Below are 24,331 nucleotides of genomic sequence, written 5' to 3' on the forward strand. Positions count from 1 at the left end.
TTAGTATGCAACACTCTGTCATATGCTAACGTAATATAAGCTACCATGTTGAGACGTCTTTGACTGCTGGACCCTTTGGGTATTTATTATTATTTTATATATTACTTACGTAATAAACAAAGAATACTTTGAATTAAAGGATTACTCTTAACATATATATCATAACTATATCGTAAAATTTCGTAAAAATAACGTTCATTTAGGCTACAAGAGCACATAATGCGGCACCTGTGCCACTGCCGTCCTTAGCCAGTTTGAGATGCACCTTACGTTCACCCTCAGCTCCCAATGGAGAGATAGCCAAGGCGTGTCTCAACATAGATCTGAAACCTGGGTAGTATTCGATGACGGACCCATCACAACCGACTTCCACTTCACCATGGTATCTCTTATTCAAAACACCGGTCTTGATGATGATGGCAGCGATTGGAACGGCGGCCAAGTAGGCGGATCTACGAGAAATGGCTCTGACCAACTTTTGAATTTCAATTCTTTCAGATGGAGAAGTTGGTAATCTTAAACTTTGTAGCAAAGACAATTCAGTTTCACGTAGACCGGTGGAGTCATCAATTTCAATATGAGATAAGACTTCGGAATCCAATTCGAACTCAGTTTGCAAACGGTGAGGCAATTGCTTTTCGGATCTGTATTGAGAGAAGATCAACCCACGCTTGTATAGATCGACCAAGACACATCTTAGGACTTCACCCAAGTACATACCGGAGACACGCTTTTCGAATAAATGGAAACCTGGGTTAGCAGAAGCCTTATCGATAGCGATATCATACTTAGTAGCTGGTAAGTGCTTCAATTCGTTATCGAAGGAACCCCATTCAGTGTTAATAATCATGTGGGTCTTACCTTGAGCCAATAATTTCTTCTTTAAATCTTCTGGTAACTTGGTGATTTTTTCAATTTCTTCCATGTAACAACCATTAGTACCGGTACCAAAGATACAACCAATTATTGGTTCAGAGATTTCACCAGTGGTCATGGAATCAGTGTTATCGGAAGTGTAACCGTGAGACAACAAAGTACCGACGGTATCGTTAGTCAAGGCAACGACGTTAACCATTGGTAAACCGGCTTTCTTCAATGCAGTTTGGTACAATTCGACGACATCCTTACCGACAGTGTCAGGGATCTTGAACCCCTTAGTCCATCTGATTAAAGTACCAGAGTTCAAAGAAGTTTGATCGACAGGGTATGAGAAGGTGAACCCCAATTTGACAGGCTTAGCAGCATCACCTTGTTCCAAGATTTCAGGATGGAATTTCTTCATGAATGCCAAAGTTCTTCTAGCCAAGAAACCGAACAATTGTTCAGAAGTGGCGGTATCGTCATCCAATAATTCATCTGGGATCTTAGCCTTCATTTGTTCCATGTTGTAAGTGTGATCACCGTTCAATTCGACGGAACAAACTCTGAAGTTGGTACCACCCAAATCGGCGGCCAAAAGGACACCCTTTTCGGTACCATTTGGAATACCGGTGACGTAGGATGGAATCATTGGTAGACCCAAGTCGGTAGCCTTGTCAGCTGTTGGTTTCAAACCCTTTTCCATTTGTTCAATGAAATAAGCGGTCAATTCATCCAATTTAGCAGGAGTGACTTCGAATTCGGCGACTAATTCGTCGACGGCCTTGGTCAAAGCTTGCGCAGTGGCCTTGTGTAAATCTTCAAAGGACATTGTTAGTTGTAGATGGAGTTGTTATTCAACGGGGGAGTTGATTGGTTATGTAAGACAAGAAGAAGAATGAAAAACTATAGAGTAAGAGAAACGGATAAGGGAACATTCTCAGAGTGCCAAATTTGTCAAGTTTAAATACATAATTTTTCACTCACCAGTTGGCCCAACATGTGTCAAAAAAGCGCTCATGAGACGAGAGTGTTGCACAGATCGCGTCCTTTACCCCCTATTCACTTTGGTGAGCACGAAAAAGGGGCGGCCATGGCCCCCGCGTTTATTTCTGGGAAGCCCGCTTGTCGTGTTGCACGGGTGCACGTCGCTGGAGAATACGATTACCGAAAGCGGGAATTTCTGCTTCCCCACAACTGCCCCTTTGGGACAACGACACAATAGCCCGGATAAACTACGTGTTGTGCGGGGAAGCTGGGCGTCGGTGTTTATTGTTGCAACCAACCCTCGAGGCAAAACAGCACCACAGGAAAATGGCGTTCCCTGGCTGCTTTTAGGCTTTGCAATGGACTTATTATGTGGCACCGTTGCCTCAAAATTATCTTGGTGGTTGCATGTTACGTAATTGGTGAAGAGAATAGAAAACGAGGGAAAATTTCGAGGAAACATTTATTGCGATATACGGGTCGGTCACGTGAGAGGCATGTGACCCATGCCGTGAGAGAGGGTGGCTTCTTTTTTTCTTTTTCGCCACCGTGTTTAATCGAGGCAGACTCCATTCTATATGGAAAGAAATTAAAGGTGGCGTCCTCCTCTCTTCACTTACAACTCCACTAGAACAGCAATAGATCAAGATCAAGATCAGGATCAAAATGTTATTGAACAAGAAAACTTTATTTTCTGTTGCTACCGTGCTAAGCAGTGCTTTATCTGCTCATGCTCAACAAGCTCAACAAGCCGCTCAAGAAGCTACCGCACCTGCTGATTCCGCTGTCGTTAAATTAACTACCGATAATTTTGAAGAGTTCATCAAGGAAAATCCATTAGTCCTAGCTGAATTCTTTGCCCCATGGTGTGGTCACTGTAAACATTTGGCTCCAGAATATATTAAGGCTGCCTCCGAATTGGAAGATAAAAATATCCCATTAGCTCAAATCGATTGTACTGAAGATCAAGAACTTTGTATGAAGATGGATATCCCAGGTTATCCAACTTTGAAAGTCTTCAAGAACCACGATTTGGCTAATCCAAAGGATTATCAAGGTGCAAGAACCGCTGACTCCATCATTTCATTCATGGTAAAGCAATCTCTACCTGATGTCACAGTCGTATCCACTGAAGATCAATTAACTGATTTATTAACAAACGCTACAGAACCTATCGTCGTCGACTCAGGTCTACCAGGTTTAAATAAATCCTTCTATCAAATCGCTGGTCGTTTATCTTCAGAATATATTTTCTTATCATACACAGCTGAAAATTCATCAACATCATCATCATCATTAGCATTATACTTACCAAATGAACAAGATCCAATCATCTTCAACGGGGACGCCAAGAAATTGAGCGCCGATCCAGAAGAATTGGTCAAATGGTTGAAAGTGGAAGCTTTACCTTATTTCGGTGACATTGATGGCTCCGTCTTTAATCAATATATGGATAGTGGATTACCATTAGCTTATTTCTTTTACACCACCGAGGAGGAAAGAGAACAATATACTGATTATTTCACTGAATTAGCCAAGAAACATCGTGGTGAATTGAATTTCGTCGGTATTGATTCAAGAAAATTCGGTAGACATGCTGAAAATTTGAACATGAAGGAACAATTCCCATTATTTGCCATTCATGATATGGATAAGAATTTGAAATATGGGTTACCTCAATTAGCAAAGGAAGAATTTGAAAAATTAAAGACTGCTGCTAAGGTGGAAACAAAGGAAATTACTAAATTAGTCGATAATTTCTTATCTGGTAAGGCTAAGGCTATTGTCAAATCCGAACCTGTCCCAACCGTGCAAGAATCTAACGTTTACAAATTGGTCGGTACCACTCATGACAAGATTGTCTTCGATAAGAAGAAGGATGTCCTAGTTAAGTATTATGCTCCATGGTGTGGTCACTGTAAGAAGTTGGCTCCAATCTACGAAGAATTAGCTGACATTTATGCATCTGATAAGAATGCTAACAAGAAGGTCCTTATTGCTGAAGTGGATGCCACTGAAAATGATATTGCTAATTTGAATATTGAAGGTTATCCAACAATTATCTTATACCCAGCTGGTAAGAACGCTGAACCTGTCACTTTCACATCTGCTAGATCTTTAGAAGGTTTCCTAGGATTCATGAAGGCAAAGGGTGCCAACAAGGTCGATGGTGAATCTCTTTATAAGACTTATTTAGCCACAAAGAAGGCTGCTGAACCAGAAGATGAAATTGATGATGACGATTTAGATTTAGATCATGATGAATTGTAAGCAATGGTATCATAAAGAAATATTATACATATTGTTATCATTCACTATTGGTTTTTCAACAACACATACATATTTAAATACATAGGTATATCTTTGTTTAACTTCCATTCATATTATCGAGGAGGAGAATATTACATTTTTGAACGCTGTTTTTTCAAGAGGGATGAACGAGATATTGCCACATTAGAGACTTGTGCTTGTAAGATTTGTTTATCTTTTAATTATCTTTTGGCATGTTTTGTTTAAAATTCAAAAAATACAAGAATCTAACACTTTTCTATAACAAAAAAACATCTTGTGAAAATGGAACTAAAATAAATGTAAATGAATAAATTAGGTACTAGGAATTATATAGGTCCATTTTTATCTGATTTTCAAACCTTATTAAACTATAGCCTAAAAAATCAAAGCGAGTGTCAAAAACTTTCGTCAACGCTATTCTATGAAAGCTCCAATTCCCAAAATTAACTGTGGCCATTATTTGAAGTATAACAATAGATAACCTAGCAACTGTTACAATATATATGCAAATTTATTGACAGTATAAACGAACCAACAAAGTTGTGACCCAATGACCACCCTTATAAGAAGTTTACCCTGCTCCGCATTTTTTGAAATTATAACTAGACATTACCAATAAACTAAGATACCGGAAAGATAAGATCAACTTCAAATTAACATTTAACATTCAGTGACATTGTAAATCACAATAACTATCAAATACACAAAAACACAATGGCGCTATATACACCGCCTGATAAACCAGACTCCTCCAATGGAGATGACCATCCCAAGAATGGCTCGATAAATGACTCAAACAATGACAACGACGAATTTGAAATGAAACGTCATAAATTCTACCCTCGACCTAGTCTAGGCTTGAAATTATGGGGACCCTTAGTTCCTGCTTCCGATAATAAGAATGGGTTATGGACCCTTATCGGTGTACAAACCGCAATGGGGGTCTTTTGCTTTTACAGATTCAGAAAATTAGGTATAAGGCCCTTTTCCACATCACCTACTGCTTCTCCATTAGGATTTATTAAAAATGCAACTACTTTCAAACAGAATGGGAAAAATACTATTAAAGATATCGCTGATCTTCCCTCATTAAACAGATTTTCCACTTCTCATGGAGAGCTCTTAGTCAATGACAGTGCTAAGGGTGTAACTCCTGGAGAGATTTCAACTGCACTTAAACCAGGCTTAACGGGCTCATCAATGTCATCATTTTCGAAAAAGACCAGTTATGATGGTAAAAATAATGAAAACTTTAACTATTCAAGTAAGTTCACCACGTTTAAAAGAGCTCTATATATTTTTACCGGGGCATTATTACTTTCTCAATCATTACTGGAAACATGTAGGCTAGAAATATTGAAGTATGATCCTTGGTTGGAGGAGGCAAAGAGTGTTCGTGATAAGAAATTGTTCAATGATATAATAAAATTCTATCATGAAGGAATTGATCCAACTAAAGTCAATGTAAGAGATGTCATGAGTGGTAACCCTGTATCCACCAATATACCAGAAGTAAAACAAAGTGTGGCATTGGTGAGAGCCCAAAGTGAAGCAGAAAACCCAGTGATTAAATGGTTTGGTCCCATTGAGTATAAACCTATGACATTCACAGAATATTTGGATAGGGTAGAATATCATTTAGAAATGTTTGAATATTTCCTGAGTAAGAGAGCTGTAAACACTTTACTTTGGGAGACCATTCGACCAAGCTCAATTGCCTTGGAAGAAGTCAAAAATAAGAATGATCAATTCAAGGAAAAAATTCATAAAAAGTTCTTAAAAAGCCAACCTTCTTTGCATCAACAGCATATGAACCAATTGTTACCAGAAGGTTCATCCAGTGAAAAAACGAACACAGAATCTAAACACCCAACCGAACATGCACTTCCACCAGCCATGGGTAGAAGAGGCATTGTCTTTGATGAGTCTATAAAATCTCCAGAAGATATAGATTTAAAGGACATCTGGTCATTGTATGATCCATGGATGAGCTTGGCCCTAGATACATCTCTTAGTATTAAGTTTATTCCTACGGTGAAAAAACCTATCGAGGAAGGAATAAATACTGGAAGCACTGATGCGGTAAAAGAAAATCCCACGGACAAAGAGGAGAAATAATACATAACATATACATAACGTAAGACAGATAGATAATATTATCAAAGATGACCATAATAACCAATGATGTGCTGAGTATATTAATGAGAAGAAACCCATATTTTGATTATATAATCACATTTTTATTAAATACGGGTAACGGCTATCCATTATCTACTAGCAAATTCAAAAACCATAACGCTACCTACAAGAAGGGAATTCACATTTCTTCATTCGGGATATTTCTTTAAAGAACGCTCTCGACGATCGAAATCATCGTATCATTCCTTGAGTTTTAAATTAATGATACTCCCTACTTTACTGTGTATTGTTTTTTTCTACTTGAAAAGTTTCACAGTATCAGCAGTGTTCGCTGATGAAGCTTACATCGTTGATTGGCAAATACAGAATATTGGAAGTTCGTACCAGTGTATTATCAATGATGATTCCAATAATGTTTTAGTTGTATTATCAGATATGGATGATAAATCACTTCTAACATATCTAAATGAAACGAATGGTAGACTTCTTTCTAGACATTTACTTGATTTCAAGGCAATTGATGCAATGCAGGTTAAAGACACTTCCAACTTTCTTTTGAAAGATTCCTACAATCAAATACATGCATTTGAAAGTGAGCATGGATTCCCAACTGAACTAAACCTCGATGGTGTGAAATTTAAAAGTTCATGTTCACCAAATTTTAAGAATATTAACGTGGGCAATCAAGTGTTAGAAGTCAAAGACCCTGAAACATCTCTGATCTTGTTTAACGCTACATTGCCATTGAATTACAAGGCAATTAAATTTCTAGAAACTGATTATGCCTCATTGTTGAAGATACTAATTGAAACTGATGATGCACGTTTCATATTCCAATCGTATAAAAACGGAGAATTAATCGATGAATGGGAAAAGGACGAATCATTGAATGACATCGCTGATTTCACCTTTATTGAAGTTACAGATAAGTCAATTGATACAATTGCTGATGATTTAGCAGCTGAAAGCAATATTTCAAACCCACTGAAAGCATATTCGTTAAGAGTTTCTAACAATTGGCGTAGAATGATGTCATTATTGCAAAGAAATAATTACAATCCTGGAAAGATATTAACTGAGTTACTTTCTTTACAACCTGATGATGAAATGGATGAAAGTGTAACAACGGAATTGAATTTGAAATTTGGGTTCTCCAAATATTTGGTTGTTGTTACGAAATATGGCACAGTTTCTGCATTGGATATTACCAAAAAGGGCTCAATTGTCTGGCAATTTCATTTGGATATGAATAACGTTTTATCCATAGAGTATAATGACCAAACGGAAGAACTCACTGTTGTTGCCCAAGATGGTACCTTTAACATCATCAGCACCGATAAAGCTTTACATCCCGTACTCAAGACAAGCAAGAGATTGGATGGAGGTAGCATTGAGTTAATAAAGAGGGTACCAGATCAAGATAAATATTTTGTTAGATTTACAAATCAAGAAAAACGTATTATTTCTTTTGAAGGACAAGTAGTTGGATCCAAAGACTTAGGCAAAACGTTTGTCACAGATCATACTGAACATGATGTGTTTGGTCATGTCGTGAAAGAAGATGGTAGCGTACAAGACACTTGGAATGTCAAGATGTCTTCTCATGAAAAGATTGTAGCATTTGCTGCTAGAGAAGATTACTCTCCAGTAAACATTGGTACTGTTTTAGGGAATAGGGATGTTTTATACAAATACCTATATCCGAATTTAGCTGGTTTTATTGTCTTAAACGAGAAAACACAGACATTATTCATTAATGTTATCGACACCGTTACGGGTGAATTATTGCATACTCAAGCACAAAAAGACAAACCTGATACCCAATTCCCAGTGAATATTATTTTTGGTGAGAATTGGTTTATATACTCATATTTCAGTACGGAACCTATTCCAGAACAAAAATTAGTTGTGGTTGAACTTTACGAATCATTGACTGCCAACGAAAGAATTTCAACTCCAGATACCTTTATGAATTCCAGTAAAAGTCTCATTAAACCAGCTGCTATTAGTAAAGCTTATTTTTTCCCTGAAATCATCAAGACAATGTCGCTTTCTCATACCAAGTATGGTATTACAACCCAGGCATTACTACTTGAATTGGAAAGCGGTCAGATTACATATATTCCCAAGGTAGTTCTTAGTGCCAGACGTAAACCAGAATCTGAAATGACAGATGATGATAAGAAGGAATTTATGGCCAGTCCTTATGTTCCTGCTATTCCATTGAATGATCATTTTATCATCACTCATTATAGGAACTTATTCACAGGTGCTAACTCTAGACTAGCCTCAGTAGCTACTAACCTAGAATCAACTTCAATTATCTGTGATATTGGGCATGATATTTTCTGTACAAGGATTGCTCCATCAGGCCAATTTGATATGATGAGCCCAACTTTTGAAAAGGGAAAGTTACTGGGAACGATAGTAGTTTTGATTGCACTATGCTTTTACCTACGTCCAAGCGTCTCCACTAAGAAATTGAAAACAATGTGGTTGGTTAAGGATTAGTTTTGATTATAAAATATAAAGATGATGTATATAAACTATTTAAAAACGGTGAATTTTTTTTTACTTGGTCTTCTTGTCATGATCGAACCAAAAAACTCTCGAGGGCGAACGAAGAACTTCACAACGCTCATGGTTAAAAAAATAAGATACTGCGAAAATAATGTGATCGAAATAGAAAATCTACAGGAGTTGAGCAAATGAACAATCTCGAAATTTACGAATCATTTAATGCCAATTCACGCAAATTCGAAATAATATATGGCGCTGATAAGGTAGAAGGTGATGTTGATAAGTTATTAGTATTAGACTCGTCATTCAATCCTCCGCATTGGGGACATTATACGTTAATAAAGAAAGCCTTAAATTATTACCGTAAGAGGCAAAATGACCTCCGCATCCATGTTCTATTATTATTATCCATAAATAATGCTGATAAGGGGACCAAACCTGCCAGTTTTGATAGAAGAATGGACATGATGTGTTTAATGAGCAATCTATTGAAGGAGCAAGAAAATGTTAATGTATCAGTGGGTATTACCATATTTGGTAAATTTGTTGATAAGGATAAAGTAATTATGGAAAGATTTATTAGCAATGGCTCTTGTAACGCTGTATATCTTGTTGGATTTGATACTGTTGTTAGAATCTTTGATCCCAAATATTATACGCCGTTATTGTTGAAGGATGCCTTGCACACCTTCATGCAAAGAGCTGAGTTTTGTTGTTTGACCAGAGATGGTGAAGTGAACGTTGAATCACAATTACAATTCCCGATTGATATTCTTGATGGTGCATATGAACCTGAACTTCCAAAAGATTGGGGGTCGAAAATCCATATTTTATCGAACGATGATAAATATTCATCAGTTTCCTCATCTACGGCTAGAAAAGAAATACTTGATGGAACATCCATTGAATCATTAGAGGGACAAGTACCAAAATGTATTCTTGAATACATTTTCAAGCAAGAAGAAAAGATATTTTAAGTTAAAGAATTGAGAATTTTGATAAAAATAAATATATAAAAAAGGTTATGCAAAAAAGAAGAAATTTAATGTAGCAACTTATCCTATAATAAGGTAGCAAAGTAATAGAATAACATGATAGATATTCGAAGATGTTAGGGACCTGGCACTGTTCCTCTGTTTGATTGTATGTGGTTCATGATCATTGCCATCATCATCATCATCACCATCAGCTTGTTGCTTGCCGTTGATACCTTCCTTCTTGTTAATTACTGTACCATCATCTTTAACATTAACAACAGTTTCCTTTTTACCGGAGACACAATTTATCTTTCCACCTCTAATTACAGATCTACCATTTAATGGTTTCAACCATTTATTACAGTCTAATGATTCAGAATTACTCTTAATATATGCACTTCCCTTGACTAATTTTAAATTATCCAATTGTGTATCTTTAAATCTCCCATCAAAATGAATGGCACCTCCAATTTGTTTTAATGATTTGAAAAAATCTATCTTTTCCAACCTATAATTATTTGCAATCATTACTCCTCCCTTTATATCAGTTACATTATTGAAATCCACTGTATCTAACAAAAGATTATCAATTATACCGAGGGTACCACCAATGTCTTTTAAATTGGGGACTTCCAAATGGGTAAATGAATTTTCAATAAATTCCATTGAACTTTCCACATGAATTAAATTGGGGAACCAAATTGCAGAAGTATCTCTAATGGTAATATTTTTCACATCTTGTAAATATGGCATTTCTAATTCTAATTCCTTTGCATTAGCATGCACATTGAATTGTTTGGTAATGAATTTAATATTTGTCTTTATGGTTTCCAAGAATCTATTATTATTAATATTCAATATTTCAATTGTTTCCACTTTATTAAAATTATTATCCAAGTTGGTTATGGAAGTATCTGAAATTATAATGTTTTGCTTAACTTTTAAATTTGAATTCCATTCCACATTATTTAATATTGGAACCACTTCCCAATCTATGGAATTTACCTTTATTAAATTTGGTATCTCTAAAGAAACTAATGATGTTAACCCCTTTAAGATGAAATTCCCATCCATGGTAATTAAATTTAATGCTTGCATTTGAACCACTGAATCTAAATCCATTATTATTACATCGCCATGAATTGTATTCATTTGACCCAAACTAATTAATGAATCATGGTAATTGGTGGAAAAGATCATGGAACCCATTAACTCAGGACAATGTAATTGTAAAGCGTATAAATCTTGTGATGATTCAATTAAATGTTCTGCCTTCTTGCAAATATCCGCCATGGGAATTTCTAATTTTGTATTCACCAATGCGGTAACGTTAATCTTCTGTTCTCTCTTGGCTAACTTATTTTGAAGATTGGAATGGTCTACTGGAATCACATTATGTGGCATTGTTTTCAATAACCTCTTATCGGAAGAGAAATATGGTTGATTTCTTTGATCATCAACTATTTGGTGGTTTATAATGGCTGCGAATGCAGTTGAATTAATGATAAAACTTGTTAACACTGCCAATGCCTTCATTTTGTGTTTGGGGGGGGGGGTTTGTATTCTTGTTTGATTTTAGGTCAGGTTGGATTGTGTTTTCTCTTGATTAAATTGTGTCATTTTTTTTTTGTTGTTTCTTGGGTTTCCTTTTTTCTTCTTTGTGTCGTGAAAACATCACTCGACACGAATGGCTCGGTGGCAATTTCTTTCCGCATTTGGGAAAACAACAACAAAAGGAGGCTTAGATTTCAAAAGATTTGACTATTATCATAGAATACATTATCATATTTTTATAGTAGATTGTAAATAAATAAGTAAAGTACACACCTGTATTATAAAGAATAAAATCTTAACAAAAAAAAATGATATTAAAAATTAATAGAAAGTAGTATTATATCTCTTCTAGTAAAAGAAAAAAGTAGTGGAAATGTAGTAGTAGTTGTTGTATCGCTCGGGTGAGTGCGTGCGCCAATAGAATAATAACAGAATAATAAATTAAAGGGAGCCTTTCCTTTTTTTTTATCTGATTTACATTCTCAATGGAATGAAATGGGATGGAATGGAACGGCTACCCTTTTTGTTTTTGAAAAAAGAACTAAATTAAAATTTAAATGGTAAAAAACAGATGGGAAAATTCCTTTTCACAGCGTTAAAATAACATTTTTTTAAATTTAGAATAAGAAAGCAACACCGGCAGCAATGGCGGCACCGAAGATACCAGCACTTAGAGTGTTGGAAGCGGCAGCACCAGTGGAGATCTTGGTGGTGGTACCTTTAGAACCGTTGGTGGCGTTGGTAGCGTTAGAAGAAACGTTAGAAACGTTAGCGGCTTGGACAGCAGCGACAGTGGCGAAGGCGGCGACAATGGTCTTGAATTGCATTTTTAGTATAGTTTATCGGGTAGCGATTGTTTAGATATCTTTTTCACAGACAAAATATAATTTAGTGGGAAGGAGGATAACGCTGGAAGGGAAACAAGAGTGAGCTGAAATTTACCATGTTGTCGATTTCTTATATACTGAATTTCACACAGTTGTTCCATTTGCAACTGGAAAAATTTTCTCTTTGCTTTTCGATTCTCACCATGACTGTTTATCTTGTCCCCTCGGCTTGTGCGGGTGTTTCTTGGGGGCGGCCGAATTGAGTTGAGGATCGAGCAGGGAGTTTCCCTTTTGGGCCATTTTGACACCCTTGCGTCGTTTTGGTGGTGCGGGCGCGTCTGGGACCGGTGCGGTGCTGCGGCGGTTGTGTGCGATAACAGAAACGCCACCCTCGGGGGCGCTGCGTGCTCTTCTGGGCAAAAGAAACGGAGGCGACTGCCTAATTGGGATGGCTGGTTGTGGCGGCATTAAGAAAACGGGCGATCCGGATTCTAGACGGACCAAATTAGAAGCTGTGGCCATCGCCCAAAAGGGTAATCCGCAGGAAATTGCGGGGCCCATTGGGAAATAGACTTTAGCACATATTTTATGCAATTCGGATTGTTCGACTCGAAAAAAAAACAAAGGGACTAACTGGTCCAACGCGTAAAGAGGAGGCCGTTTACGTGTCGCGTTTGTTTATCTGTCCTTCTCCGAAGGGCTGCATTATAAGTTGGTGTGCTGGACAACCTAGAAGCAGACTCTCCGAAAACGATACTCGACAATGGCGCAACGTTTAGCTCAATCCATCTCCAAGAAATATACCGACGCTCTGGCCAATGGCGACGTGCAATTCAATCAGATAGAGTCTAAATCTATCAGGAATGCAGAAAATGGTATGCAATATTCAGTAAGATTATCTACCGGGCTATTGAAAAAACCTGAAAGAGGTGACACACCCAAGAATAAAGACCCTCTGGGTGAAAATGAGCCGGCTTTGACCATTTCAAACGATGTCTTTGGAAATGGTGACTTTAAATTGGTCTTGAATAAGTATCCTGTCTTACCAGAACATTCTCTATTGGTTACCAATGAATTCAAACACCAATTGTCTCCATTATCGCCGGACGAATTATTACATTCTTATCAACTGCTTTGTAAACTCGATAATGAAAACAAAAGACATGTAATCTTTTATAATTCCGGACCAACAAGTGGCTCTTCTTTAGATCACAAACATTTACAATTATTGCAAATACCTGAAGGGTTCACTCCGTATCAGGATAAATTATGTTTCGGGAAAGATCATTTTTTGCCCAACCTTAAAGAGGAACCATTACAAGATCCTAAACTTTCATTTGCTCATTTTGTATTGCCTTTACCTGAATTGGAAACTGACGTTACTGATGAACTCCTGGCAATGTGTTACGCTTCTCTTTTACAAAGAGTCCTTACCTTTTTCCAGGATTGGGAAGGTGAAACTTTACAAAAAGGCTATAACGTTATATTAACGAAAAGATGGATATCCATGATTCCACGTTCAAGTATAAAAGCTAAATCTTTACAAATTGGATTCAATGCTACAGGATATTTCGGATTAATCTTAGTCAAATATAAAGAGGTCTTTGATAATATTATCGACAACCCTCAATTACTTGACGACGTTCTATTAGAATGTGGGTTCCCCAACACTTCTGGTCAACGACCAACCGAATACAATTATTAAACAATACTTTGCTTGTGTTCATTAAATTATTTTAAGAAATATTATTTTTATAGAGTTCCTTTAGATACATTTTAAAGTTATTATTATTATTACTATTACCATCATCATTTAAAGAAATTCATGAAAACGCTTAATTTGGATTTCTTTTTATTCTTCCCTTTAGATTTCTGTTTAGCATCTAGCACACCATCACTTACACTTCTACCCTTTTTTTCTTTTGATACTGAAGTAGTATGTGATGTCACATTAGTAATACTTTTCACTTGAATCGCATAGTGAATCGATTCAGTGGTTGTAGACACTGCTGTCGAATCGATGGAAAATTCCTTCAAACCTTCTATGATTCCCTTATTATTCCCTGGAGATGAAATGGACGATAAATCAACAGTGTCACCTGGCTCACCCAATAATAAGTCTTGAGAGAGCAAATACTGACCATTAAATGTCAATGATGCTTGATCACCCACAAGTTCGTTTCCACCAGTCTTAAATACTATAGTATCATCGCCTGACATGGAGGGTGTGTGAGAAGTACTTCTCAATTCATCTTCGTATGGTATATCATATTCTCGACTTTCAAACCGGAAAGATGTATAACCAACTGTACTCCCACTACTTCCTCTTCTCATAGACATATAATGTGAACCATTATTACCATTTCTAGAGGAAAATTGCTGTTGCTGTTGTTGTTGTTGCTGCTGCAGCGGTTGCGTTCGTGAAATGGGGCTTAAGGGTCTTCTTCTCCCGTCATTCATTCTAAACCCAAAATTATCCTTTGTTCCTGTTCCAGTTGTCATCGTGCTTGTCGGTATTCCATTACGTGCACTTGTTTTATCTTTATCATATGATACAGGAGTATCAGGTGTAGGTAAATCCCTCATAGGTGTATTACCATATGAAGCTGGAGTTCTTGAAGTATTGGACAATAATGAATTCGTCGATTTGCTTTCAGTTAATAGTTGAGATTGTATCGTGTTGTTCATGTTCATAGGTAACTGTTTAGTATAATGATAATATCTTTGCTTCTGTCTCTTTATTTTCAAAGAATTGTAATTGCTATTTAAATTTCCTCCTCCAGGTGTAGTATTCTCTATGTCATTGCTTTCATCATCAGAATTACCTTCTGTATCAGCTGTTCTACCATTACTACTTGTTTTAATGGGTGATCCAATAGAAAGAGACGGGTCTGTTCTTGCAGAACGAATACGATGGGGACTTCTGGGCCGAAGCGGGGATAATAATCCGTCAGGAATACCATTATTATTACTGACATTTGTATCTTGTTCTTCCTCCTCTTCAATTCTTAAATTTGGTGTCGATAATGGCCTTGCTGGTAAGAGAACTTCTAAATCTGCGGGGGCAGATTCTGTTCGACGATGAGATTTAAAAGATCTTGGTTTAGTTTTCAAAGCATCATCTAAATTAATAATAGCATCAGGAACACCTTTTATTGGAGATGAAAATTTAGGTTCTTGACTTATGAAAAACCTAGGACTTGGGGACGTCAATGTGTGCGTGTTATTATTGCTATTATTAGTATTCTTTCGATTAGGCGTCTTACTGAAGAAATCAGGTTGTGGCACAGTAAATTGATGGTAAATGGCAGTAGGTTCATCTGGAAGTAAATTTTCCGGAGTCTTCTGTGATGTCATTGGCATTTCCTTTTCTATTTGAGATGAAGTTGGTGCCGGTAATACATTTTGAGGTTGTTTTAAAAATTCAAAATCACCAGATATGGCAAATGACCTTTTGTGACGATGGCCTCTCCTGGAAGGTGTCGAAATATTTGCCATGGGGCTTACCTGCAAGTGTTGTGTATCAGCCATTGTGGGAATCTTTTTTTATTATCCTCTGGATAGAATGGAATATTAATTTAATTAATTCAAATAGGTGAGTTGAAAAGCGAATGAAGAATGAGGATTTGTATTATTAGCACCTCTTGGATTCTATTGCGTTGGTGCTGCAAAATAGCTTGTATGGTATTTGTTAATGGTCGAGGAGTAACTGGTCAATAGGCGTACCTTAGCGAATAGTAGATGTGTTCTATGTTTCAGCTAAAAATGAGGGAATAAGTTGGTGTTGGTACCGCTCAGCACAATGTGATAATTCCAGTGACGATCTTTTCTTGCGTTATAGTTTGATGTTCGATGTTGTAGATCTTATCTTGCGTGAAGTTGGTGAATGTATTTTGTAAATTATACGTAACCGTTTTCTTCGTTTCCCATGTGGTTTCATTTTTCCGTTTTGGGCAAGTGACAAATTTACTGAAAAATTGATCTACACCGTTTTATAAACTGTACACTTCCCAACAGGTACAACCGGTCCATTACCAACAATTACTAACTTGATGGCATTTAAGGAGAGAATTACAGTTCTGTTTCCAGAGGCAGAGGATATAGGCAGATGTTCCGACCAAAATGAGACCCATATCTCCATTAAGGGTTGCAACAATGTTACCATTCAAAGAAGACGGATTTGGACTCATCCTGAACCCATTGACGACGATTCAGTAACAAGGATAACATGGAGAAATCCTCTTATATCCATTAAACAATCGAGTGTCATAGAACCGGCATTAAATAGTGGACTCAACATCTACTTTAACTCCAGTAATCGCTACAAGGAGCCATATGTTAAGACTCCTGTCTTTAATCTTATACACAAGGAAACATTTGAACTAGAGAAATATCTATCTAATGTGTTAAATTATTCAAATTTTGAATGGAATCCACAAGATACCAATTATGATATTCTTATTGATAACAAATCTACGACCCTTATAGAATACAGGACCCTGAGTGAGCAAGATGAAATATCTTTTGGTAAAAGTAAAAATGTTAAAAAGGAAGAAATTGGGTTGTTTTACATGGATTCCTTTGACGAAACAGACGTTAATCTTAGTGGAATCAGGTGCAGTTGGAAAGATGAGAGCCCTTTAATGGAAAAATGCTTGAAAACAACGCTATTTTATAAACCAGCATTCATCAATAATGGTCCTGAACTTGAACAGAGTGTCCCTATTTCAGTTGAAGAACCTGTGGGTCTTCATCCAAAGATAAATATAGACTTGAGCACATATGAACAACTGGATTCCTGTCAATATTACTTCTATTCCCAATTACCGTTGCAAATATTTGTGGATAAATTCCAATCTTCCCCAATATTTGTATTTGGAGAAGACGATTTGGAATTACCCACCTATAAAATTGCATCATGGGGTTCAGAAGTCTTATTCGAGCTGAACCCCGAAGAAGTTAATGAAATAGTATTACATTCCAGATATGTAAAACCAACAAATGATTCTGAGACTTATGAAAATGTATCATTTACACCAATAATTTTACGTGCTTGTGATACATCGTCAAATCAATTGACTCATAACCCATTTTATTCTAAGGGATTCGGATTTGAAGCTTATTTTACCGATAATACTGAATTTCATATATTGAATGAATCATCACTTGTTATTCCTATTCCATCGCCATCCATTTCAAATTACTATAACGTCGAATACACTACAATGTGTTGTCTTTTCATATCCCTTCTCTTTTTATTCTGGAAGATATTTAGAGGTGCTCCTTGAGTGGAATAGACCATGACATTTTAGGTACCTTTACATAATAAGTGTGAGTTAATAAATTGAAATGCTAATCTTTTTTAATCCCAAGGAATACTTTTATTTTGCTTTACTATACATGTAATATTTATAGGGATATGAGACATTACTAATTTCTCTTCTTCTTCTTATGATGCTTCTTTGCAATACGTTTTAGAGCCCTTTGTTCATTCTTCATAACACCATCAACCATCTTATATTTACCCTTGACACCCTTTGGACGACCTGATAGACCTTTGTTACTACCAGAGGCAACAACCAAAGTGACCTTAGGCTTCGTCTTTTGCTTCTTAGAGACTTTACGCATCAATTTAGCGATTTCTTCCGCCTTATCCTTCTCAGATTTATCACTGTCATCATTAATTAACCCAGCCTTCTTCTTGATCTTTTCTAATCTTGCAACAGCACGCATCTTCTTTCTTGCCTTAGCTTCAGCAACCTTCTTTATAGGACGTGCATTTAATGCTCTCATCTTTTCTTTGATAGCTAATGCAGCTTCCTTTGTGATAGGTCGATTTATCTTAGAATGCTGTTTTTCTTCTTCAATAAACCAATCTGGCAAATTCTCAGTATCACGGAAAGTGTATCTATTAAAACCTTCATTAACAAGATCATGCTTTGTCTTTTGACCTAAGGCTAATTGATGAGCGAGCGTCATTGCTTCCACTGTTGCAATATCAATATCTTGGGCATGCTTTTCTTTCTTTGTTCTAGTTCTTTCTTCTTCTGAATCATAATCGGAATCAAAAATCTCATCAGAATCCTCATTAGCAACAAGTTCAAAATCTGAATTATCGCTTTCATTTTCATCACTACTGTCACTATCACTGTCTGATTTTTCTTGTATCTCAGCATGCTTTCTTTTCTTCACTATCTTGGAGACATCACCGACAGATTCAGATGAAGTAAATTCATCCTTGTTAGCTGTTGGTAAATCTGCAGTAACATTATCGAATATTGGGTCATTGAATAGCATACGAGCTTTGCTACTTAACTTGCCATCACCTGATTGACCTTTCAATTTGCTAATTAAAGTGTTGATGGCTTCATCGTCATCAGAATTTGATAGATCTGAATCGCTGTCATCATCGATGTACTTTTCTTCATCATTCTCAGCTTCTTCTTGACCTTCTTCAAACCCTGTCCATTCATCTTCATTATCACCACCTCTGGCTTGCTTGGCCCTAAATTTAGCATCTCTTTCTGCCCTTCTACTTTTATAACTGCTGTACATGGAATCCAATTCTGCTTCCAAATTATCCAACTCTGCTTCATCGTCACGATCCTTAACTAATTCTTCGTCAATATGTATATCATTATCCTTAGCCAATTCTTCGTCGGTAAAAAGCATTCTTTTTTTACCTTTAGCAAGTTTGTCTAATATACCGGTCTTTTCAGCAGTCTTTAGATTAAATAAAGATTCTTTACCCAAACTAGCAGCTTCAATACCGATATCCATTGGAGTAAGCATATTCATTTGCATTCTAGTGATTTCTTTTTGTTTCATTTCATTCTTCTTTCTCTTTTCACGTTTTTGATCCAATCTTTTCCTTTCTTGCAGATCTTGCAATTCCTTTTCAATTTGCTCTTCTTCAGTTAAAGGATTAACTTCAATTTCGGATTCTTCTTCTTTATCTATTCCCAATAGATCTCTTGCTGCTTTTCTCCACCTTAAGATCATCTTGAAATCCTTCTTACCTAACACCTTTAGATCTTCAATACATAGAAGGAATTCCTTTGTTGTTTGTTTCATCTTCTTAATAATCTTCCATTCATGATCCTCTTTATCTATTATGAATTTATTTGTTTCACCCAACATAGTTATCGGATCTTCAGTCTTTACAAATTCGATAATATCTTTTTCATGATATAGTAAATTATCACCTTCTTCATAACCTTGTCTCTTTCTAACCTTCTTTTCAGGATTATAAATCTTAGATTCCATATTTTGTGGACCATCTGGTAATTCCTCAAAAACTTCCTTTGGATCTAATAATCTTGGATCCAATCTCTTTGGTGCTTTAAACCCTTTACAAACAACGAAAATTTCTGCAGAAACATTTCTTGATGCTGGAGGTTTTGTTGCTTCCACTTTATCGAATAATTGTTGGAATACCCATATCAATTTATTATAATCTTTAGATCTGAAAACTTTTGTGACAAATGTACCACCAACAACCAAATTTTCTGCGGCTAGTTTAAGTGCTTGCAATGTCAATTGAGATTGAGTAAAGGCATCTTGAACCCAACCTAGACCCACATTTGGAGCACCATCATGTAAAACAGTGTCTGCCTTCCATGTTTTCATATAACCTCTCAATTTGGATCTACAGTCTTCGGTGGTAATATCACTTTGGAAAGTGATACAATTATTCATTGGCTTCATTGGCACAATATCTACACCGATGATTAATGAATTCACTGGACATAGCTTAGAGGCCACTTGACACCAGGAACCTGGGGCTGCACATAAATCGATAACCACTTTGGATTTTTCTAAGAAATGACCAAATTTCTCATTGATTTGAATAATCTTAAATGAGGAACGTGCACGATAACCTTTCTCTTTGGCGAGATAGTAGTATCTATCTAAACGACCTTTACTATTCTTCTTCTGTGTTTTACCCATTTTTAGCCGATTCCTACTGTTTTAGGATATCTAGTGAAACCTTCTGATAATATTCAATCAATATATTCAGAGCATCTCTTAAAATTTTCTAATGCTCATCGCTTTTTTTTTGGAAAATTTTCTCAGTATTTTTGAGCACGTGATGAAAGGTGGCTATGGAAACGACAACCAAAGGCTGACATAAACTCTGTTTAAATGACAATTATGCGTTATTCACATCTTAAATTGTAAAATAGTTTACTTGAAAGAAATAACCTTTTCTAGGTTTTAATTATTTTGAACAAGTTTGTTTACGGGAAACCATCGCCGTTGAACTTTTCATTTTAAAATAACATGAACCACATTTCTGCCTAAAAGGTTACAATAGAATTTGTTTTTATCAACGTTTCCTGAAGAAAAAATAGAAAAGTTAAATGAACTACTTAGGCTCAAAATTTTGCTACGTCTCATTTTGTTCTATAAATTTTTCTGAGGCAGGCTCGACTAATAACACTAAACTTAAACAGTTATCTTCAAAACGAATGTTTAGAGGTCTAACATTGAGAATAGAATGTTCTTTAGGAATTCCTGAACTTATAAATAAAAAGGGAATGTTTTAATTTCATCCTTGGAAGAATATTCGGATCATTTGCGTCATGCTGTGTTCTTAATTGTCCTTTGAAATAGTATAAGGGGAATGTATGCCAGAAACAAACCATAGAGAACAGGAGAATAAACAAACAAACAAACAAACAAACAAACAAACAAACAAACAAACAACGGACCCCCAACTTCAAAAATGTTGATTTTTTGCTTTCATTTAACTTGAAACTTACGTAATTTGGAAAAATGGTGGAGATGGAAACCTCATATTGAAGTGGGCATTTAAATTCGAAAGAAATAAACAAACAAAGACCCGTTTATTTACTAGATACATTTTTCTTTTTCCTAAATGTTTGTTTACAGTTGAAGTTCTGGCCGAATTTTGCAATAATTTTTATTTTCCAAAAAATCGTGTAATTACCCGATTAGGATAAATACATGGTCGCGTGGCTTGAAAAGGAAATAAGCTCTAAGAGACCGTTTGGCACGGTTTTCTCGTGGAAGAATCAATGTGTACTAACATGAAATTGGAATGTAAACAAATAAAACAAAAAACAATGCTATGAAACGTAAACAAAGATCCCACTGCGGTGTTCCCAAGCGTGATGTCCCATATCTCTCGTAATACGGCCCTTAAACTCTGCAGTGTACAGGCAGTAAATAAACAATAATTCTTTCTTTATTTACAAACAAGGTCTCTGGCCTTGAAGAAGTAAACAAAACGTTACCTTCTTTCATTTGTTTATACTGTTTTTTCTTTTTCTTACTTTTATGAGAGGTTATCTTGTTTTTCAATTGCTTGGCACATCGTTGTTTTATTTATAACAAACTTATTTACAATTTACTTTCATAATAGGCTCTCTTTACTGTTTACTTGGAATTTTGTTTTAACTAAATTATGCAAATTCTATAGAATATGTAGTTTGAAATTATAGTATCGATCAGAAAAAATGAATAAAAGTGATAGTTAATGTGCCATTGAGGTTCAAACTGCTTTCTGAATCGGACTTTTGGGTCTCAAGGCTTCTATTTCATTCTTTAATGGAATGTTTGTTCCGATGTTGGAAATTTCGTTTTTATATCTATTTGGTGAAAAGTTGTCTAACATAACATCGGGGCTCATGATAACCCACCCAGGTCTTAATCTTACAGGTGTTTCCCATCCAGTTCTCGCAGGGATAATATGCAATCTTCTTGTGGCAGTAGAAAAGTTTTCAGCAACTTTATAAAGATGAGAAGGTACTGCTCCATTACGTGTATTTTGAGTTTCAATCTGTAAATCTGTATCGACATTACAATGAATTAAATGTCCATCTGTGGATCTTCTAACAGTCCCTGTAATACACATCCAACAATGCCATTGCATTTTTTCCAGAAGAGTACTATCATCCTGGTCTAAACCTGGATAAAATGGCGATTCTTTATCTATTGGAACAAATACTAATTCTTCACTTCTTCTAAATTTCTTGGCCCAGATTTCGTTATTCAATAACTTACTCAATTCATTAATCTTCTGCGAACTAGCCCATATAAATAGGAAACCAGGTTTCGACACCAATTTATCAAGAGGTAACTGTGTTAACAAAGGATATATGAATTGATTATCCGTTAAACACCCGACCATAACAACATCAAAAGATAAATTATCTCTCTGTATCCAGCGATTTAAGGTAGGAACCATTTCATCTATATCCACCTTACACCCAAAAGGAGTTGATGCATATTGTGACACTTGCTTTTCCTTTTCTTGAAATAATTTTTGTAGTTTTGGGTATCCTTCCACTGAGTTTTCTATATTTGTTACGTGCTTCTGTGGCAATGAACCTGTTTGAATGTAACGGTTGGAGTAATCGTTTGTATGGAATTCCTTAGTTGGTTTGAAGCTAACATGTTTAGTGTTTTCAGAATCCCTGACCTTATAAGTAGTTTCTGATTCAATCATTATCTCTACAGTTTTGTTATCTTCTTTATATTTCGATGCTCTACTTTGCAATAAAAACCAACAGGAAAGTACTTGTTTTTATTCGTTCCGACCCTTAATGTACTTATATAACTGAATGTCCGCAATTTAGAAGAGGTATCAAGGTTAAAGTTTGCTCCGTTCCAAACTGAAACAAGTTTTAGTATTCTTGTTTCGTTCGATACGCGCCGCGTAAATTTACATAGTGAGACTAAAATGACGGTAAAGTAACGTTAAGAAGCAATCAGAAGACTGCAAATGCACTATTGAAAATGTAAAACATAATAAAGATCCCTTGCATGTTTTACTTTCATGTACTTCTTATCTTACGTCGCCTCTTTCAAATGGCCAAGCCCTTTGTTATCTTCAATCGTAATATTAAGATGTCAACAAGAATTGTTAATTGGAATAATGACTAAGGAATAGAAGATCTTAAAAAGAATAAAAGAAATGCAGTTTTTTTAGTATAAAGAAAAAAATAAATGTAAAGCCTTTGGCTTTATATGCATACTATACAAGTTTGTAATTTATCTTAAAAAAGAGAGTGTGATGTAAAAGTGATCAACCGAAGAATGAATGAATCCAGGTAATTTATGCAGTACCTCCAGAGCATAAAAAAATTGTAGAACCAACCCATAAAAACCCAATAATAAAATGATAGAAAAAAATGAAAGAAAAAAAATAAACGAATGATCAATTGAATTTACCTGACTCATACTTTCTTCTTCAATCTCTGAAACACCTTCCCTCTTCTAGTTCTTCAATGGCATTTTCAACAACGTCATCGTCATCGTCATCTTCCATGACCTCAACAGCACTGTACTTAATCATATCCCAACGTCTCCAAAATGCAATACATGAATCATAGTTATCTGAGTCATAATAATCTTCCAGATCATTCTTAGCTTTCATCAAACGTAATTTGAGTGATTGCAATTTAATAGAATCTGGGAGAGTTGAAACCGTGGGACGACATTCGGCACAATCTGTTTCATATTCTGTTAAGTTAGTAGCTTCTGATTTATATCCACTTGTATCATCATCGTCTTCATAATCATCCTCAGAAACGCCTGTTTCGTCATCAGAAACCTTCAATGGTTTACTACTACCATAAGAATGATGATTATGAGATGAAGATACAGTAGAGTTTTTGAAACCTTTTCTTATTGATTGGTCGTTATAAACAATTGATTCAGCGTTGGAAGTTGTATCACAATATCTTGCCCAAACCTCATCAATTGCTTGAACAATATAATCAAAGCAATGTTCCCTTGCAATTCTATCAGATTTAGGTACACAAGTTTTCCTTGAAGAACTAGAAAATGAACCAGTTCTAGAAATAGATTTGTCTTGATAGTTTAGTGTATTATTATTGCCGTTGAATTTATAATTTTCAGCAAAAGCAAAAGGAACATCGAAGTCAGTATCATCAACATCATCATCATTATTTTGAGAACATACCAGTTGGGAAAACAAATCTGAATAAGGTAAAAATTCGGAGACAGATGTGTTTCTTCTCTTCTTATTGACCAAATCAGTACCAACAGCTGATAATAGATCAGAAGAACAACGTTTTTGAGTTAAACCCATGATTCTTTGTGTATAAATATATTGAATGAGCAGCACAATAAAGGCGTCAATAGAATGAAATCAATCGAAAGAGTAGCGGTATAACACCTTAGTAG

General features: G+C 35.8%; 13 protein-coding genes across 13 annotated transcripts; 6 read left to right on the top strand and 7 right to left on the bottom strand.

Moving 5' to 3' along the window:
* Positions 1-199: 199 nt before the first annotated feature.
* GLK1 (glucokinase) lies at positions 200-1,690 on the bottom strand (the record flags this gene model as incomplete). The annotated part of the gene is made up of 1 exon (XM_003675299.1): positions 200-1,690. The coding sequence occupies one exon, from the start codon at positions 1,688-1,690 to the stop codon at positions 200-202; it is 1,491 nt and encodes a 496-aa protein (XP_003675347.1).
* An 821-nt stretch (positions 1,691-2,511) lies between these two features.
* Positions 2,512-4,116, top strand: PDI1 (protein disulfide isomerase PDI1; the record flags this gene model as incomplete). The annotated part of the gene is made up of 1 exon (XM_003675300.1): positions 2,512-4,116. The coding sequence occupies one exon, from the start codon at positions 2,512-2,514 to the stop codon at positions 4,114-4,116; it is 1,605 nt and encodes a 534-aa protein (XP_003675348.1).
* Positions 4,117-4,851: 735 nt separating this feature from the next.
* MGR1 (Mgr1p) lies at positions 4,852-6,255 on the top strand (the record flags this gene model as incomplete). Its single annotated transcript, XM_003675301.1, has 1 exon — positions 4,852-6,255. One exon carries the CDS (start codon positions 4,852-4,854, stop codon positions 6,253-6,255), a length of 1,404 nt encoding a protein of 467 aa, XP_003675349.1.
* A 282-nt stretch (positions 6,256-6,537) lies between these two features.
* Positions 6,538-8,787, top strand: EMC1 (Emc1p; the record flags this gene model as incomplete). Its single annotated transcript, XM_003675302.1, has 1 exon — positions 6,538-8,787. One exon carries the CDS (start codon positions 6,538-6,540, stop codon positions 8,785-8,787), a length of 2,250 nt encoding a protein of 749 aa, XP_003675350.1.
* A 197-nt stretch (positions 8,788-8,984) lies between these two features.
* On the top strand, positions 8,985-9,773 carry POF1 (nicotinamide-nucleotide adenylyltransferase; the record flags this gene model as incomplete). Its single annotated transcript, XM_003675303.1, has 1 exon — positions 8,985-9,773. The coding sequence occupies one exon, from the start codon at positions 8,985-8,987 to the stop codon at positions 9,771-9,773; it is 789 nt and encodes a 262-aa protein (XP_003675351.1).
* Positions 9,774-9,851: 78 nt separating this feature from the next.
* SPS22 (Sps22p) lies at positions 9,852-11,309 on the bottom strand (the record flags this gene model as incomplete). The annotated part of the gene is made up of 1 exon (XM_003675304.1): positions 9,852-11,309. One exon carries the CDS (start codon positions 11,307-11,309, stop codon positions 9,852-9,854), a length of 1,458 nt encoding a protein of 485 aa, XP_003675352.1.
* Positions 11,310-11,944: 635 nt separating this feature from the next.
* On the bottom strand, positions 11,945-12,154 carry NCAS0B08990 (uncharacterized protein; the record flags this gene model as incomplete). The annotated part of the gene is made up of 1 exon (XM_003675305.1): positions 11,945-12,154. One exon carries the CDS (start codon positions 12,152-12,154, stop codon positions 11,945-11,947), a length of 210 nt encoding a protein of 69 aa, XP_003675353.1.
* Positions 12,155-12,917: 763 nt separating this feature from the next.
* Positions 12,918-13,859, top strand: APA1 (bifunctional AP-4-A phosphorylase/ADP sulfurylase; the record flags this gene model as incomplete). Its single annotated transcript, XM_003675306.1, has 1 exon — positions 12,918-13,859. One exon carries the CDS (start codon positions 12,918-12,920, stop codon positions 13,857-13,859), a length of 942 nt encoding a protein of 313 aa, XP_003675354.1.
* A 104-nt stretch (positions 13,860-13,963) lies between these two features.
* On the bottom strand, positions 13,964-15,685 carry LRE1 (Lre1p; the record flags this gene model as incomplete). Its single annotated transcript, XM_003675307.1, has 1 exon — positions 13,964-15,685. The coding sequence occupies one exon, from the start codon at positions 15,683-15,685 to the stop codon at positions 13,964-13,966; it is 1,722 nt and encodes a 573-aa protein (XP_003675355.1).
* A 521-nt stretch (positions 15,686-16,206) lies between these two features.
* On the top strand, positions 16,207-17,442 carry PBN1 (Pbn1p; the record flags this gene model as incomplete). Its single annotated transcript, XM_003675308.1, has 1 exon — positions 16,207-17,442. The coding sequence occupies one exon, from the start codon at positions 16,207-16,209 to the stop codon at positions 17,440-17,442; it is 1,236 nt and encodes a 411-aa protein (XP_003675356.1).
* A 142-nt stretch (positions 17,443-17,584) lies between these two features.
* On the bottom strand, positions 17,585-20,104 carry SPB1 (27S pre-rRNA (guanosine2922-2'-O)-methyltransferase; the record flags this gene model as incomplete). Its single annotated transcript, XM_003675309.1, has 1 exon — positions 17,585-20,104. The coding sequence occupies one exon, from the start codon at positions 20,102-20,104 to the stop codon at positions 17,585-17,587; it is 2,520 nt and encodes an 839-aa protein (XP_003675357.1).
* Positions 20,105-21,671: 1,567 nt separating this feature from the next.
* KAR4 (Kar4p) lies at positions 21,672-22,628 on the bottom strand (the record flags this gene model as incomplete). The annotated part of the gene is made up of 1 exon (XM_003675310.1): positions 21,672-22,628. The coding sequence occupies one exon, from the start codon at positions 22,626-22,628 to the stop codon at positions 21,672-21,674; it is 957 nt and encodes a 318-aa protein (XP_003675358.1).
* Positions 22,629-23,372: 744 nt separating this feature from the next.
* On the bottom strand, positions 23,373-24,236 carry NCAS0B09050 (uncharacterized protein; the record flags this gene model as incomplete). Its single annotated transcript, XM_003675311.1, has 1 exon — positions 23,373-24,236. One exon carries the CDS (start codon positions 24,234-24,236, stop codon positions 23,373-23,375), a length of 864 nt encoding a protein of 287 aa, XP_003675359.1.
* Positions 24,237-24,331: the final 95 nt, after the last annotated feature.

The sequence above is a fragment of the Naumovozyma castellii genome, chromosome 2 (assembly GCF_000237345.1).
Source record: "Naumovozyma castellii chromosome 2, complete genome".
NCBI lineage: Eukaryota > Fungi > Ascomycota > Saccharomycetes > Saccharomycetales > Saccharomycetaceae > Naumovozyma > Naumovozyma castellii.